The sequence below is a fragment of the Saccostrea cucullata genome, unplaced genomic scaffold (genome assembly GCF_032062105.1).
Source record: "Saccostrea cucullata isolate Sc308-1 unplaced genomic scaffold, CSIRO_AGI_Scuc_v1 ctg1143, whole genome shotgun sequence".
NCBI lineage: Eukaryota > Metazoa > Mollusca > Bivalvia > Ostreida > Ostreidae > Saccostrea > Saccostrea cuccullata.
This window is the reverse complement of record NW_026931334.1, coordinates 294795-313086: the sequence shown is the minus strand read 5'-3', so window position 1 is coordinate 313086 and position 18292 is coordinate 294795. Positions and strand designations below refer to the sequence as shown.

At 32.9% G+C, this 18292-nt stretch overlaps 1 protein-coding gene across 1 annotated transcript; it reads left to right on the top strand.

Annotated features, from left to right (window-relative positions):
• The first annotated feature begins 623 nt into the window (after positions 1 to 623).
• LOC134232247 (transmembrane protein 145-like) lies at positions 624 to 17066 on the top strand. Its single transcript, XM_062714205.1, has 14 exons — positions 624 to 996; positions 1137 to 1211; positions 2680 to 2754; positions 9040 to 9240; positions 9774 to 9867; positions 9998 to 10069; positions 10550 to 10657; positions 10967 to 11008; positions 11737 to 11909; positions 12000 to 12172; positions 13876 to 13996; positions 15950 to 16009; positions 16424 to 16666; positions 16802 to 17066. The coding sequence occupies exons 1-14, from the start codon at positions 895 to 897 to the stop codon at positions 16964 to 16966; spliced, it is 1704 nt and encodes a 567-aa protein (XP_062570189.1). The 5' UTR covers positions 624 to 894; the 3' UTR covers positions 16967 to 17066.
• Positions 17067 to 18292: the final 1226 nt, after the last annotated feature.

The window sequence follows — 18292 nt, the reverse complement described above, 5'->3', positions numbered from 1 at the left end:
TTGGATCGAATGCTCACTCAGGACTCCTCGACGACTACTCATACCTCGCACACATTGACATTGACTTACTAGGACGTAGCTGTGAGGATGGTATGTACAGATGTGTGCCAATAGTGAAGATAATTTTATTTTTTCTATATATATTTCATTGAAAACATTTTGTAAAATCACTGGCAAATGGTTAATTTTTGTCCAATTAATTCTATTATTTATTTCATTACTTTTTTTTTAATTTTGTGTATATTATCTTTTTAAAAGATCATTACATATTGCAACGGTGTTTCGCTTTGTGGTGCTTTTCTTATTATATTAATACCATGCTTTATTTTCTTATTTTTATATATCATTATGTGAAGAGAAGAATTCAAGAACCAGTAAAAAGCTGGTACACATTTATTATTTTAAAAGGGGGGGGGCTCTAAGAAGTGGATCGGCACTGAATTTAGAGAGGGCCTCGTCCCCTTTTGTGCCCAAAATATACATAAGATTCAATTAATTATTTGTTGGGGGTGTAGCTGTAGACCCTGCCCCGGTCCCAAACTGCTCGGGCTCCCCTTTTTCAAGATTCCTGGATCCTTCACTGTTCGACCCTCCTCGTTATTAAAGGTAATTACATGTAAGTAATGCACGTCCCCGTCCTACTGAATTTGTCAAAGGTCTTGCTTCCTAAATTTGGATAGAGGCCATCAATCATTTTTAAAAAGATAAAAATTACTCCGGTTGATAATCAAAACGAATTATTAGACGCACAACTTACTCTTACTTTTTAAACGACTTACCTGTGTCATGCTTCATTAACTCTTCTCTACGCGACGAAGCGTGTAAATACCCAGTAAGTAAGGCACGGATGGCGGTGGGCAGAAGATAGGGTTGTTAGATCACGAGACTGTCATCATGGGTATGGATCGTCTGCTGTTACTAATAGCCTGTCTCTTGTTGCTAACCAGTTTTCCCGCCAAGTGTCTGAGGCTGGAAGGAACACTTTCTACCAAAGAGGTTTAGAAAATTTTAGATTTGTATTTGTTTACACAAGTCTTCAATTTTGTTTAGCCTGTGTAAAAGTTTCCAAAGTACGTATTAAACTTAGTAGTTTCATTAATTTGGAAATGTTCAAAATACTTCTTTTTTTCTTACAGGACTGGGAATTTTTAGCAAGATTTTGTTTTCTGTCAAACAAAGGATCGCTAAGATTTGAGTTCGAATACCCAGTGGTAAGTTCAGTGTTTTATTTTTTTCTGAAACTAAATTAAATTGTAATTTAAAAATAATAATTTGAAAAACAGAATTATAAATATATTCTTTTTTGTTTTAATTCAATGGGTGTTGTTGCTCAATTAAAATAACTTGATTAATATAGAAATAATGTAAAAGATAAAGATAAGTTAGAACCCCTGTGCTGAATATGTATTAATAAAAAGTTAGATATGATTTCTTCCTTAGTGAATATTTTGTTCAATGTATTGTCTTGATTTATTGCATGTTTCTGAACCTTTATCTTTCAATGATTATTTTTAATTACTAAGTTTACTGATTATAATTGTATTCATTTTCTGATATTATTTTTCACAAATTGAATAACTGAAATCTTATTGAAATGTGTCAAATATACCATTCCAAACATGTGTAAGGACAATTACAAAATAATCATTAGTGTATTAAGAATTTTCTCCATAAATAGGTTTGATCTCAGTGTGCTATATTGCTAAGGTTAAACTGCTTTGTAGAATTGAATAGCTATGGTTGGTCTGATGAGCGGATTAAATTTTCATTCTTATTTTAAGAGGATTATTGTATAGATTGACACAGTGGTCTTTACGTGGCACATTTTACCATTCCTTATACCCCTGTCAATGTTAAAGAACTGTGTATCGTTGATTGCGTGAGTTCTCTCGGGAAAAGGTTAATCCTGGCTATTTTTTTTCATTTTGTTTTCAATTTAAGTTTTGGGTTAGTGTAAAGGAACTTAAATAATAATGCCTTGTAAACAAAATTACATGTATTACGACAGTTATGCAGTAATTAAATGATTAATAATTTTGTGCCAAAAAAAGTTTTTAAAAGAAACCCTAAAAATTAATGTATCTAATAATATTGATGTGTTTTCTGATTTCTGATCAATGATTCACTCAATCATTTTGAATATGAAAATTTTAAACATGTATACACTATGCTGCTCAACATGTACATTTTCTTTATATGGATATTGGATAAATAGATAGAAAGTACTTGTAGCATAAATTGTTGCTTATTTTTTTCGAATTTGTAGAAGGTACATCTAGTGATGCATACTAGTGCAATTTTACATTTGATGCCTAATTATTGATAGAGTAAGGTTACTTTATAGTACATGTTTGTAATCAATTGCTGATTATTTGAGCAAGTGAGATACAAGCACATATTTTGAAAACAAATAATCCTTGCCTTAGCATTAATTCAATACATCATGAAAAGTCTATTTCCATTAAATACATTTAAAGAATTAATATGATTTTAGGGGGTATAAAACACAGAATGTATTGCTACATGTACTTTGTTATTTTACAGGAATATAAAACACAGAATGTACTGCTGTACTTTATAATTTTACAGGAATACAAAACACAGAATGTATTGCTGTACTTTGTTATTTTACAGGAATATAAAATACAGAATGTATTGCTATACTTTGTTACTTTACAGGAATACAAGACACAGAATGTATTGCTGTACTTTGATGAAGCTAGTCAGTGGGAATCTGTATATAAAAAATCTTTGGTAAGTGTTTTAAGAGACAATTTGTGACAAAGACCATCATCTAATCATTTCAATATTTTGGTTTGATTTATAACTACAAATAGTTTATAATGCATATTTATCAAGTTTGAAGGTGGATTTGGGGCTGGTGATCTCTTTTATTTCTTTATTTATCTTATACCTACATGTAATTAGTTAAGGACAACCAGTAGAGCACCATTCCCTTCAGAGGCATTTTGTTTAGATTATTTCAAGTCTCAACAAAGTGTACCTATTGTTCAGGTACCTGTACATATGAACCACTTATTTTGGAATATGTAAAGCACTGACAGATTGGTGCTATTTTGGGAACAGCAACAAAATCAATTGGGAAGTGGACCAGTAAATCTGCAGATTGTGGGAAATTTTTATGTCATTTTTATAATGTACTATTTAAACTTTTTAATACTGAACTAATTTTTGCTTTTACCTAGCTGATGTGCTCAGGTGAGCGCTGTGGCTTCTGGGCCTCTTGTTGGTGTAGGTCTTATTTTCAAGGAACTATAAGCCCTGTGTTGACCAAACTTGCAAGGATGATACACCTAAGGATGTACACTACCGGACTTGCTTTGAATGCTGAATCTGACCTACATTGACTGGTTGAGTGAACAGGTTAATGTTTTTGGTGCAGGTCTCATTTCCAAGTAACTATAAGCCCTATGTTGACTTGCATGGATGATACATCGAAGAATGCACACTACTAGGCTTGCTTCAGATGCTGAATCTGACCTACATTTTGTGGTTAAAAGAACAGGTGAAAGTTTTTAGTGCAGGTCTCATTTCCAAGTAACTATGAGCACTGTAATGACCAAACTTGCATGGATGATACATCTAAGGATGCATATTACCAGGCTTGCTTCGGATGCTGAATCTGACCTACATTTTCCGGTTGAGTGAACAGGTTAAAGTTTAAGGTGCAGGTTTCATTTCCAAGATACTATGAGCCTTATAATGACCAAACTTGCATGGATGAATCATGATACATCTAAGGATGCACTTCGGATGCTGGATCTGACCTTCATTTTCCGGTTGAGTGAACAGGTTAAAGTTTTTGGTGCAGGTTTCATTTCCAAGTAACTATAAGCCCTATGTTGACCAAACTTGCATGGATGATACATCTAAGGATGCACACTGGCTTGCTTCAGGATGCTGAATCTGACCTACATTTTCCGGTTGAGTGAACAGGTTAAAGTTTTTGGTGCAGGTCTCATTTCTAAGTTACTATGAGCCCTATAATGACTTAACTTGCATGGATGATACATCTTAGGATGCATACTACCCGACCTGCTTCGGATGCTGAATCTGACCTACATTTTGTGGATGAGTGAAAAGGTTAGTTTTTGATGCAGATTTCATTTCCAAGTAACTATGAGCGCCCTATAATGGAAAACTTGCATGGATGATGCAACTTAGGATATATCGAATGGACTTGCTTCAGATGCTGATAATACATTTTTCAAAATGGACCAGATAAAAGTTATGGGTGCAGGTCTATCACCAAAAAAATATAAGGCTTATAGGTTTTTATGTAGGTCTATTCCAAAGTATCAGATCAAAATTGCATAAATATTTTCATTTTGGGATGTACACTTTTCGTTGGTTAATTGTCTGACTTTGCCTTACTTAAAGATGACATTCGTTGAGGTGAGCTCTGTAATCTCTGATTACCTATGTTTTAAAATAATTGCTAAGATATTCTTACACACTGTCGTTTTCACTCATTTTTAGACGGGGTCACATGACCCCGTCTATTAGTTTACTGTCAGAGCCCTCAAAGAGTCTTATTCCGAAGCCGTGGTGATAACACATGAATTAAATCTACGCTATATGAAAGAGTGCAGAAATTGTTTTGATCAAAATATAAACATTCTGTATCAAACTGAAGAAAGTGATATGAACTTTTTTATAAATGAAATTAATGAAGCATTCTGTATACGAAAACTCTAAATATTAATTGTAAAACACACTAGTGAACAAAGTACTTTCCGGCATAGTATTACGACTGCGTACGCATCATCCATTGTTTACTTCAAAATATTAAGTTCACCAGGTGAAATTTATACAATTCAAAAAGGTGTGTAAATTAGCAATTATTCAAATTAAATGAAAAACAGGGATCACTTTGGGCTTTTGCAATTGGCGCTAATATTTGTAAATGGCGCACTAAAAAATTAGAAAGGGGTCTCTCACGCATGTCTTACAGATATGGCACTATAAGATGCAAAATTGTGGGTATTATTATTATATTGATGCATTTTAGGACCGTTTTTAGCTGACCGATTGTATTCATGACGATCTGAGTTATTTATGTATAAAACAGACTCTTTGTAGCCGCGTATGTTCTTTACACCAGCAGAGCGTTTAATAAAGGTTAAATTAAAATCGGAATTGTGTGGAATATTGACAATACCCTGAATATATGGTTACATGTGATGTCGTCCTTGTAAATAATTCCTAGCGGCAGCGACTGGAATCAAGGGCAGAGAACCAGTGCTACATGGAATATTTCCTTCGTTTAGATTACGCTACTAGAATTTTTTTTACCGAATACTGAGTCAATTGTATTTATTAAAATTTTATGTAATGATTTAGATAATAAACACTTGAAAGTAATACTCCACTATGTAATATGTTCTAATATTTCTTAAAACTTTGATTATTTATTTCGAAACAAAACAAGTACAAGTTACTCATTGTGTATCCAGACACTTGCCCGAAATGCCTCCAAAGCGAAGATTGGTATTGGGCCAACAAAAAAACAACGAAAGCTTTCGTTTGTTTACAAATAAAACGACGGAAACTTTTTCATTCCCAGTCGACTTTGAAGACTTCATTAAGAATTAAGAACAGTCCAAGACGTTGACTCCTGATGTCAACGGCAACGATGTTCGTCATTTCCAGTCCAAGTGGCTAACTTTGCACCCGTGGTTGGAATTTGATCAGATGGGACTAAAATGTTTTCCAAACAAATAAAAAGTTTCTCATTTAAGTTTTTTGCTCCGAGTTCTTTGCATACAAAACCAGTCCCTACCATTTGAACCAAATTTAATCTGCAACTGCCCCAGGTCTATTCAGTAGAGAAATGTGCATGCAAGTTTGCATCCTTTATAGTTTAGCTCTTCATACAACTTTCAGAACTAAATCAATAAAATCAAAGGGGCGAGGAATTAACTTAGGTATTCTGTTTATCAATTTTTTTAATACTCTATTGTATGAACTCAATGAAAACAATTCTCCAATTTGACATTTTTCAGTACTGAGATGAAATTTAAAGAAAAAAAACTTTCTTTTATATTTATAATATTATTCATTTTATTTTAAAAAACTGAAATTGGTTGTGTACACATAACAAAGGGGAGCAATCAAATCTTTATATGCATACCCCCGACATACATGTATTTTATGTTGATGGGCCATTGGCCCATCAACATTAAAATCCAGTATACATTTAATAATTTATATTATTCACAGTTTTGTTTTTAGTTTGTAAATTAAAACAAATTATCGAAACTCTTTTTAAAAAAATCACATTTGTGAAATCTAACATGAAAATTATTTTGACCCCGTCTTTCAGTACTGTCTCAGTACTTTGATTGAAAAACATAGGCCTGGGTGACCTTTGAGTATACTAGTAAGCTTTTTTACTGTCAAACGTTTCTTTAAAAGAGTGTGAAATACCCCCGAAATGATGTCTATCAAATTTGCTATGTGTCTTAAAGTCAATCATACATCATCAGTGATTATTTGTTGAAATTTGGCAAACAGTGCAATAGTTGTTATAATTTTTTTTTTGGCAAGGAAGGTACCTATTTTTGATGCCCATTATATAATTTTTTATCATTGAAATCCACCTGCTCATTTTTCTATAAAACGGACATAGGTTGCCGTAAATGTTACATATTTCAGTGAATATTTCTATGGGATACTTAACGAGTTTTACAGCAGCTTGAATGAAGCGTTTAATTTCACTCTAGTTTACTGATTCTTTTCCTTTCATTTTTAATGCAGTGTCTGAAATAGTCTTTGTTTGTCAGCTTCTCACAATAAAACTATGTGATGAAAAGTGGTCACATAAATTGTTAAAAATTCATTAAAGATTCAATAATACAAAAAAGTCAAGCTTAATGTCATATGATGTCTGTATTGTATGTCATACAGTTCAGGACATTATTTATTGAAGACCCCAAAGTGCGATGGTGACGCCAAAGTCCGATGGTCTCACCAAACCCCTATGGTCTGCGGCAAACCCTGATGGCTTGCTGTCTTTATGGACGTCAAAGTCCGATGGCTCGTTTCCTATGAGACGTGTTGTGCTAAAAAGTGCGATGGTCTGATATGCCAAAGTCTGATGTTGTGGAGGAACAAACAATGTTTATGATGTCACAATAGTCCGACGTCATGCCATTGCCCTGCATTCAAATCCATTGAATCAGTATTCGTCTCATGTATACAATTTTACTGATTTTGCTCATTGTTTTCACCCACTAAAGGCATTAATAAGGGTTAGTCCTCGCACACAACTAGCCTAGTCCTCGACAGATTTGGATTAATCCAGCACCCATCCAAGATATTTAGGTTACAGTTTCTGAGTATTACGCATATTTCCACTGATCAGGGTTAGTCTCGCACCTATCCAAAAGATGAGGGTTAATCTTTGCATTTAATATTTATTTTAATCAATCAGGCCTTGGCATGGTGAGGCATTGGATTTTTCTGCAGTAGTACTATGACGTCATAAATGTTAATTGTTTTCTCTACCATCGGGGTTTGGCGCAGACCATCGGAGTTAGGAGTCCCATCAGACTTTGGAGTGAGAGTCCTACATATATCATATACATGTAAATATCTAAGTTAAGTTTTGTTTTGGGTATACGTCCAAAGCTCATGCATTGACACAAATAGTTACCATAAATGTTTTAAAGAGATTTACCTATACTTGAGTTCTACCTAAGCAGTTCAAATTGATATTAGCAGAGTCTACTGGCATCGGGTCTTTTATGATGTACATATTAAAGTTATCATCTTTAAAGAATCTATGTTAATTTGTAAAACTGTATTGAACTGTGTATTCGAGTGGCCTGTTTACTGTGGAACATTTCTTTAGTTGGAGAGTTATCAATATTCTAGACCTCTGATCTGACAGCTAAACCCTAATAAACACATTTCATTATTGTACTTACTTAAGGAATTAGGAATCTTAAATCTGAACATTTAAGTTTAACTTGATCAGCTGGTCTGAGAGTTGGTGAAAATCATGAAGAGAAGAGATAATCAATACAGTTATAATGCCAGTTATGTATCAATGGACATGAAAATGTATACATACATGTAACACCCTTGACAATATTTCGATGATCTCACAGGTATATGGTGTGCTATTAACCATAGATTTTGGTTTTTATTTAAATTTTCAATTTAGTTGGAAAAGACATTCAAAGAAAAAAGCAAAATTAAATTCTTATAACTCATTTGTGTACAGAAAATTTAATCATGATCCTTACATCATGGATTTTCAATATTATATTTTCATAAGTTGTTATATTTAAACTGTTTACATTTAGCAAGAACTTGAGTATACTTTGCATGTAAAGATGGATAAAGATTGAAGTATTAAACTGGATGGCTTGCAATTGCTCCCTTGAAAGTATTTCATATGACTGAATTAAATGGAGAAAATATTCTCTATCACTGAAATTATTAATCTCCAGGTTAGAATATTTGTAGAGATGTTTAAAAATGACAGGTATATTTATTTATCTTCATCTGGTAACCACAGGTATATATTTGTCAGTTTTTTTCTGCCTGTTCAAACTTTTATTTTAGGAGGAAGTAGTCTAGTTAAAAATGATCTAGCTGTGTCTTTGGACAATTTAAGCCATTAATAACCAGTTAATTGTTAAAAATAGTATGTGAATTCTTTTCATAGAGATGAAAACCATACTCCGTCTGCCAATATTCCTCTTGGTTCAAATTTATCATTAAATTATTTATAAAAATTAATGTCTGTTATACTTCCCAAAAAATTCTTCATTAGAATTGAATTTAAAAGAACAATCATTGAAATAAATTTCATTGGTTACAACCAGTACAATTTTCAGGCACATGTGACCATTTCTATATCCTTTCCTTTAAGCACTTTGATTTCCATATCCTTAAAATTACTGCGAGTGACATGTATGTCTATTCCATGTGTGTATATTTTAAAGTAATGTGCATGTATTATGGTGAGTAAATTAAGATATGATAATTCAATCATTAATTTTACAGTCGTGTGATCAAAAAGTAGCAGTATTAAATCCTGCCAATAACCAAATTATAGCACTCTCGACGCTTTATACCTGGTCTGGGTGCAAAGAGGTCACAGAGAATGGGGTCACCAAGGTCAAATGCACTGGAGGTCGTACATTCAGGTCGTCAAGGGAACGATGGTGGTTCATTGCCATAAGTCGCTGTGACCCAGGAACAACAGTAAGTACTGAAATACAGGTATATACAGTTAATATAAACAAACGTCCTATAAAACCCAAGTGGTACGTGGGACAAGAAGTCTCAGTCTCCAGTGGTCTGAGATGGACAAATAGTCATATCTTAAGAACTAATTGTACTCAGATTACTGCAAAGGATGTATGGTTTTCTCTATTAAAATTTAAGGATCTAGGGGGTGAAATGATATGACTCCTTTATGATAAAAAACATATCATTTAATTTTGTATCGGTGCAGATTAATTATTTCAGATATGATACGTATATTTTGATTGAAGAAAACAATTAAGCTGTTTCACTCATATAAGGATGTCAGTGCAATGACCTAATCCGTTAAACATATTTTACTTATTTTTCTCAGTGTACTGTTGATTGTCAAAACTTAATCAGCAGGAGCCCACTTAGTCCCTAAATTTTAACTCCTTAAATTATGGAAAGGAGAAATAAGAATGAATTAGTCTTACTCTTATCATTTCATAATCTCAGATCAAAATCTTTTAAGCTTGTTTCTCTTTTAGGGAACTACTGGTTTGAACCTAAAATACTCACTACATATGACCAATGCTAAAGATGATGATATTCTAAGACATGAATTCTCAGCTGATGAATTTTGTATGTACTCCACTCTTTGATTTATTGATTTTCAGAACTTTGAGATTTTTATTAAGTCTGTTCAATTGTTGATTACCACTCCATACCTTTTGATACAGGTCTCATAGAGAGTGTATTGTTTGTTTTGTAGATATCCTGCCTATTGATATCTCCTTTACCATTATGTATGTCATAGTTTTGGGTGTGTCCATATTGTTTGCACGTAAGTATAGAAATATTATACTCAGCTAGTCTGGTCAATATTTAAAGCACCTGACAAGTTTAAAAAGAGGATGTTCAAGTTATAAATAAACTCTAATAGAAAACCTGTTAACATCGGTTATTGATTTTTTAGGACTTCAAAAATACAATATTGGAACAAATCTTTTAACATATCATTTCAATGAAACTTATTTAAGGTTCATTGATAACCTTATGTGTAAAACTTAAAAAAAAAAAAATTGAAAAAAAAAAATTGAGAAAAAATACTTCAATAAAGAAACTATTTCAATAATGATGCCTTGATTATTTTTTTGTTACAGCTATATTGTGCTTTTTAGAACCACTTTCAAGTCCTAGTTGCATGATTTTTTCAAAAAATATGGCAGAAAAAACCCAGAGACAGATTTGCACTCTATAAAAAGTTTTCTGAGGAATATTGGTGAATGATTAGGTATTGATTATTTATGTAACTGTTTGACAGACTTGCTGAGACAGAGACAGTTGTTCCACACGACCTACAAGATGTACATGGTGTCTCTTGGCCTCTGGACCTTCAGTCTCATGTTATACAGCATAGCGTACGGAAAGTTATTTTCGAGTAATTATTAATGCAAGAAATACTGGATTATTAAATCCAAAGAATTTAGGGTATCATTTCAGTGAAACTTATTTAAGGTTCATTGATAACCTTATGTGTAAAAGTTAAAAAAAAAAATTGAGAAAAAATACTTCAATAAAGAAACTATTTCAATAATGATGCCTTGATTATTTTTTTGTTACAGCTATATTGTGCTTTTTAGAACCATACGTCCAACACAGGCTAAAAAACCCAGAGAGAGACAGGAATGGAATACGTAGGTAATAATTCTAATGTTATACAGCATAGCGTACGGAAAGTACGCCAACACTGGATACAAAGAGAGGGGAACAGAATATGCAGGTAATAAGTCTCCTGTTATACAGCATAACGTACGGAAAATACGCCAACACAGGCTACAAAGAGACAGGAATGGAATACGTAGGTAACAATTCTAATGTTATACAGCATAACATACGGAAAATATGCCAACACATTACAGAGAGACAGGAACAGAATATGCAGGTAATAAGTCTCATGTTATACAGCATAATGTACGGAAAATACGCCAACACAGGCTACGAAGAGACAGGAACAGAATATGCAGGTAATAAGTCTCATGTTATACAGCATAGCCTACGGAAAATATGCCAACACATTACAAAGAGACAGGAATGGAATACGTAGGTAATAAGTCTCATGTTATACAGTCATAGTGTATGGAAAGTACGCAAACACTGGCTACAAAGAGACGAGAGCAGGTAATAATCTCATGGTAAACAGTATACCTTATGGAAAAATAAGCCAATGCCAGCATATGGTAACAGAAATCACAGGAAGGCTAGCAATCATGCCTTGTCTCTACTATGAAAAGGGAAATTGATGAATGACAAATCTAAAGTAAAACTTTTTCTTAAATGAATTTCGTGTTTATCAAAAAATATTCATTATATATATGCTGATGAATTTCCTTTTATCAAAGAACTTAGCTCATCATCAGTTGATTTAGGATATTGTACTTATCATTTCACCTCACTGTGAAGATTGTGTTTTAAAGGGAAACAACTCTTACTTGTTTATTTTCTTTTCAGCGCGAGGATTTGGGACCCTGAGTTACCTGACCTTTATTCTACTGTTGATTCTGATGGCGAAGGGCTACACAATCACTAGAGGAAAGCTGACATCAGCCAGTACAATAAAAATCTCCGTCTTCTTTACCCTTTACTTTGTCACCTTTGTTATCCTGTTTATCTACGAGGCTTTGGTAAGAGAAAAATCAATTATCTTTTAGGAAAAATTGCACCAATGTATGAGGTTAACAAACTTTCTGATTTTATTCTCCAATACCTTTCAGGTGTTTGACCCAGGTGAGGTTCTGTACCTGTATGAGAGCCCCCCGGGGTACGGACTGATCACCATGCGACTCCTGGGCTGGGCCTGGTTCTGTTACTCTGTATTCTTCACCCTCAAACATTACAAGTCAAAAGCCATGTTCTATTACCCATTCTTCATCTTCTATACTGTTTGGTAAGCAGTTACTTTTGCATTTTTGTTATAAATTCACTGCTACTTATTAATGCTTTTTAATTTATTTGAAGGTATTTAGTCTAAGAGAGATACCATTAGGCCTAGATAAATAAATTCTTTTGTTTCTCAGTGTCCCTGACTGGCCTTGTTGTACATGAGCAGACCCTTCAGTTTATTTCTCACAAATACTTTCTTGAAGCAAACAATTAGAAATTTTATATACCAATCTTTTCTGTGCTTTACAGAACATGCACACATTCCAGGGTTCTCCACATTTGAAAATTTAACCATGGAGGAAGCTGCGAATTTTTGTTAGACTTCCTATTAACTTCATTAATCAATGATTCATTGGTTTTACATTTTTTAAACTTAACCACTGCAACACAAAACTTTGAAATAAGCAACACTTTTTAAAGCTAAAAAACATAATTAAATTGAAATAAAAAGGATTATGTATTTTACTTTACAAATGTATCAAAATTTGCCCAAAACTAAGGTAAACTTTTGATACAGTTACCATGGCAATATTATTCAGAAACTAATAGCCTGTTGTATGAAACGTTTTGTTTTTAAAATATGATTAAAACTGATGAATGGGAAGTATTTTTTTAAGTGAACCCACAAACGAACTTTTGGACCAGTGTCCTTTATTCTAAACTTTCTATTTTTCTAGATATTGCATTTTTCACCAGGTTTACTCCTTTGTTTACCTCTCCACGTGTCCCAGTGTTAAAAATAGCGCCACGCGACATTTCATAACAACGGGAAGTAACTCTAAAACTAAGATGGCGATTGACACGAAGGCCCTATGTAAATTTTATCAGAAAAACAATAAATTTAAAACTTAAAAAAAAAAAACGGAACATGGGGAATTGATTAAATTAAATACAAAGGAATATGAAATTTTGAAAGAGTATCCGGTAGTATTTTTTCTTCCACAGTAAGAAAGTTGAATGGCATGCATGACGATTATCATGTTCATAATTGTCATCTTTTATAAATCCGGTATCTAATAATAGTGAACATGTTGATCAAAGTTCCCCAAAATTATTTACATGTGTACAGGATAATTAAATCTCAAAATATTGATCATCAGCTGATTGACTCTCCATTGTTATGCTTCACAGCATAGCCGCCGATTAAACGACAGTGTTTGTTTTAGCACGGCCTGGCTTTCTCTAGAGGTGCATAGCAGTTGGAGTATAAACACAATTAACTACTCAAGTCATTAAAAGAGTAAGTGTCAGTACTGAAATGCAACAGAATTTAATCATGGCGGCTGCCGATTTTAACCATGGCGCAGCTCGTTTAACCATGGCGCACATAAATTTAACCATGGCGGGCCGCCATGGTAAAACCCCTTGTGGAGAACCCTGCATTCTATATATACACGCAAGCAATTTACATGGGAAAATGACACAATAGGTCATGCGTCCCTTTTGGGAGAAAAAAGTGAACATTGTTTCTCATATTGTTTCTTATTGTGAAATAATAAAATGTTGAAATAAAATGATCTTCCTACCTACCGGTACCTACCCCTTAGATTTTCAGTAGGTTGAAAAAAGGAAACTTTATTTTATTTATCTAGGCCTTATTTTGACTGGTTAAAAATGCATGTATTGGATAATTTTTGAAAATAGATTATTTGAATATTTTAGTGGAGGTATATACCTGCTAAAATGAGACTTGGGATTTTTTTTAAGGTTTTGGGCAAGTCCCATTGTAGCTGTAATAGCTCTAACAGTCATGGATCTCTGGGTCAGAGAAAAAACTGTTGTAGGGGTAGAAAATCTTGTCGCATTTTGTGGACACATTTTCTTTTTGGTAAGAGTATAGCAAGTTTAGCAAGCCTCTCTATATAGAGCTTAGTCTAGAAAGCATCTCCTAATATATAGGGCTTAATCAAGTCTAGCATGCCTCTCTGTATAAATCTCAGCTAACTCTCTGGTAAATGTAGATGTTTAACCTCGTAAACAAGGAACTTTTGCTCATAGAAATGGCCTAACTTTAGCTGTCATTGGTAGATGCTTGTAAATATGTAGTCAAAATTCTCTTTTATATTTATGTTTAAGTTTTTTTTTATTTCACAAAGCAATTTGCCATTATAACATTAGCTTTAATACAAATGAAAAGTGATTTTTTTTTATCTTAATTGGCTTTAAATAAGATTGAAACATAGAAGTGTACATACAGAATATTTGTGACAGTAGTTGATTAAGTTCATTAACAACATGTCATATTTCTCCAGGAAATATGTTCAAAGTCAACAGGGTGTTAGAAATTCCTGTTGCTTACTTACTTAGGGAAAAATAATGTTTTTAGTTATCTTTAGGCTTTAGCTCTTGTTCAAAGATAGTGTAAAACATGTTTTGTTCTATTTCAAATTTTGTCATTTACATGTATTCTGGATTTCTGTTTATTATTCCATTTAATGTCAAAAGGTAGACTATTCTTCCTGCATAAAACTTTCATGAATTGCAATTTACTGAGCAATGTTTAGAATTCCCTTACCTCCATAAATTTGAGAAAGTTATGCAAAAAAAAAACAATGAAGAATGTAAAATGGTGTTCTTTTACAACAATTTTCTTTGTTTATAGTAACATACTCCACATCTTTGCTACGTACATGCTTCAAGTTTTTAAAATTTTGCAGTGTGCAAAACCATATCTTTAGCTCACAAGTTTTTGTTATTACCAGTATATTTTTTATTTATCTTACATATTTGTACCTTTTTTAGTTATTGAGAACATATTAATATATTTCTGCTTATTGATTCATATATTTTCTTGTTTAGTTATTAATTGGTTAATAAAAAATTAGCTAATAGCTAAACATTAGTTAGTTATAACTTAGATTTTAGCTAGCCAACCGGCAACATTAATGCTTTTTGAGGACATGTTGAGTTGATTGTTAACATATTTCTGCTTATTCATTCATTTTTTTTTTCTTTTTTAGATATTAGTTTGTAAATGAATTAGCTAATAGCTAACATTTTAGTTATTATAACTTAGATTTTAGCTAGCAAACAGGCAACATTACTGCTTTATAACTGTCTAATCCCTGCTTGCCTCCCCTGATTAAGGTTCTGGCTTGGCCCCATCACATCACTGTGTGCTGCTTTTGCCATAGATAAGTGGATCCGAGCTAAGACCATTCATAGTGTAAATCTCTTTGTTGAACTTCTTAGCCACTTGTTCTTCTTAGTAAGTATAAACTTATCTATGTTTAGTTATTTTACATATAGAACTAACTGCTTCGACTATTGGTTAGTTTAAAATAACACTTTTTAGAAACATATTCTTCAAATCTTTCTGCATCAAAAGTTATTTTATGAGCATCATAATATTTTTCTTTAATATGACTTTCATTTTTAATGTAAAACTTTTTTATCATAAATACATCTGAATATAAATTTTGTAGTGAAAATCAAATTCTGATGCCCCACTGAGCTTACATAGATAGTAATATTTGATATGTGCATAATTCACATGTGAAGTCTTTTCTTATATGGTGGATTTTGTGCTGTATCCAATTCAATTTTTAGCAATTCCCTTCATGGGCTTATACACTACATACTGGACAGTAGAGTACTATAAATATCAAATATATTGTAACTGTATTTTTTAAAATTGCATTTGTCATGATATACATAATTCAATTGATAATTTTTTATAAGTAAAGAAAAACTTAATCCTCATAACCAGAGATTTCTTCATGAAAATATATATATACCGGTACTTTATCTCAGTTGAACACTTTATGATTGTTTCCATTAGATACTGACAAGGCCACAAGCTGCCAACAAGAACTTCCCTTACCATGTCAGAACAACTCAGGTGAGCTAAGTGTGAAAACAAGAATTTGGAGTAAGAACAATAGATCAGCGCAATTTTTGTCAAACTGAAGTAAAACTGGTTAGATTGCTATACAATTTCTATATTATTCACTAGTAAAAAGATGATATCAGGAACAATTGAAAGCTTGTCCATACAATAATTCTTGGATGACGTAGCATTCTATGCTTTAGAAGAGATGTCAGTCTCTCTCATGCATATGATACGTACCTTGAGTTTATAATGCATTGATTATGTCCCATCTGTGTATAGATTGGGTCGTTAGTGGGGACAGGGGACAGTGAGCTGGACAGCTTCAGCTCTCACCCCTACGCACCCCGCTAAAATAACCCGTTCTGTGTTAATGTTATGATACCTTGAATTATAGCATAATAATGATGTTCTATCTATGTATAGATTGGCTCGCTAATGGGTACAGGGGACAGTGAGCTGGACAGCTTCAGCTCTCACCCCTACGCCGAGGACCCCAACAGTAGGAGGACTTCCGTCGACTCTAAGGCCCCCGATTTCTCCAGCCTCTTTATAACCTCCAACTCCCGCAGTACAGACAGATTGGTGCCTAACGAGAGCTACAGCGAATTCCCAGACACCGCCATCAGAGTGGAGAGCGGTGCTCCTCCCTCGTATAATAGTGTCATGGTACGTATATTGTACAAAGAATTCAGACTTCTTGCGAGTCCAAATAATTTATAGATTATATAAGGAAAATTTTATTCACAAAAGTACTTTCTTCATATAAAAAAGATTTTTGCAATTTTCTGATCTATTTTTCAGAATTCCAGGCGACACAGTGATAATATTGTACGTCGGCCCAGCGGAGCGGTGCTGCCACCTATCAGACGTAATACAATGACCTCCACATCCCTGGGGTCAGACATGTCCTCTGAACCTTCCTCACCACACGGGACAGCGGCCCTTTTCACCATCGGAGAAAAATAAACATATTGTTTTCATGCTACTAACACTTATAAATGTATTAATGAAAAGCTGTGTAATTCAAAGAGGACACTGCTCTTTAGAATGTTGAGTTACCTGAAAAGTATTGCTGATTTATTTCCAGATAGAGAATGGATGGCTGTACATTGTTAGGCTATCACTAACAGTTCACTGTACAGAGAGTTAATCACATGATGTATTAATCTACAATAACACAATTATATGTGCTGCTAGTAACTGCAGCATTTTTTAAGTGAGAAAGCAATTTAAGCTAGTGTATGTTGAAAAGTGGGAATACAAATACTTTTTCATTATCCATTTTTTAATGTCTGCATGTTTATTGATTTTTTTCCTTTGGTAATTTCTGTTTGGAAAAGAATTAAGAAACATTGAATGCCGTAATTCCTAGAAAATTATTTGTGCAAGTCTTGTATTCATGATCACAATCTTGATCTTGTGACTTAATTGTTAAAGTGATTGCTCAGATTTATACACATGGCTGCTTTTCATATCCTTGGTTTGAAATTTATAAATACAAATTATTCTTAAGGAGCTTTATATACATGTAAATGAATGCTGTAACATATAATACAGTTACATTAATTTTATAGATTATTTTTTATGTATTTATTGTTCAGAGATGAATAAGTTGTTTATTTATATATACATGAATATAAAAGAATTATTTATTTTGAAAATACAGGGTATGTCTTTTACATGCTATTTATTATGAAGTTTTCATTTTTCATTGTTTATCTTTGCTAATGTAGTTTTTTTAATGGACTTTTTTTAAAACCTTACATTTACAGATCTGTGATTTTATTTTATGTGCTTTGCATTCCGTCCTACATTTGGTAATAAGAAGTATTATTGTTGCTTTTTATACACTGTTTTTCTTTGTATTCCTACTTGTACATGTTCTCTTTCTGCTGTTGCTTTTGATTTTCCAAATATATCTGTTATATCGATAGCATATTAAATTATTTTGCATGAATGCTGTTTTTGTATCAACTTAGTTATCAATTTTTAAGAAAAATTTGAAACTAAATTGAGCAAAGCATTGTTTTACATATTATTGTGAGGTGTACTTGTTATTTAATACTTGAATGTTAAGTTCCAGTGTTTGATTTCATGTCTTGTATTTACTATATCCACATTTCAAATGTCTCTAGTCCCCTCAGTCTGAAAAGAAGCTTGTTCCTGTTACATTTCTTGTCAGATTTTAAATATATCTATTTTGATTTTCATTCCAATAAACTGTTTTATTCATTCTTATGCTTTTTTGTTCAATTTTCAGTCATTGAGTTGATTTAATAGTTGATTGATTAA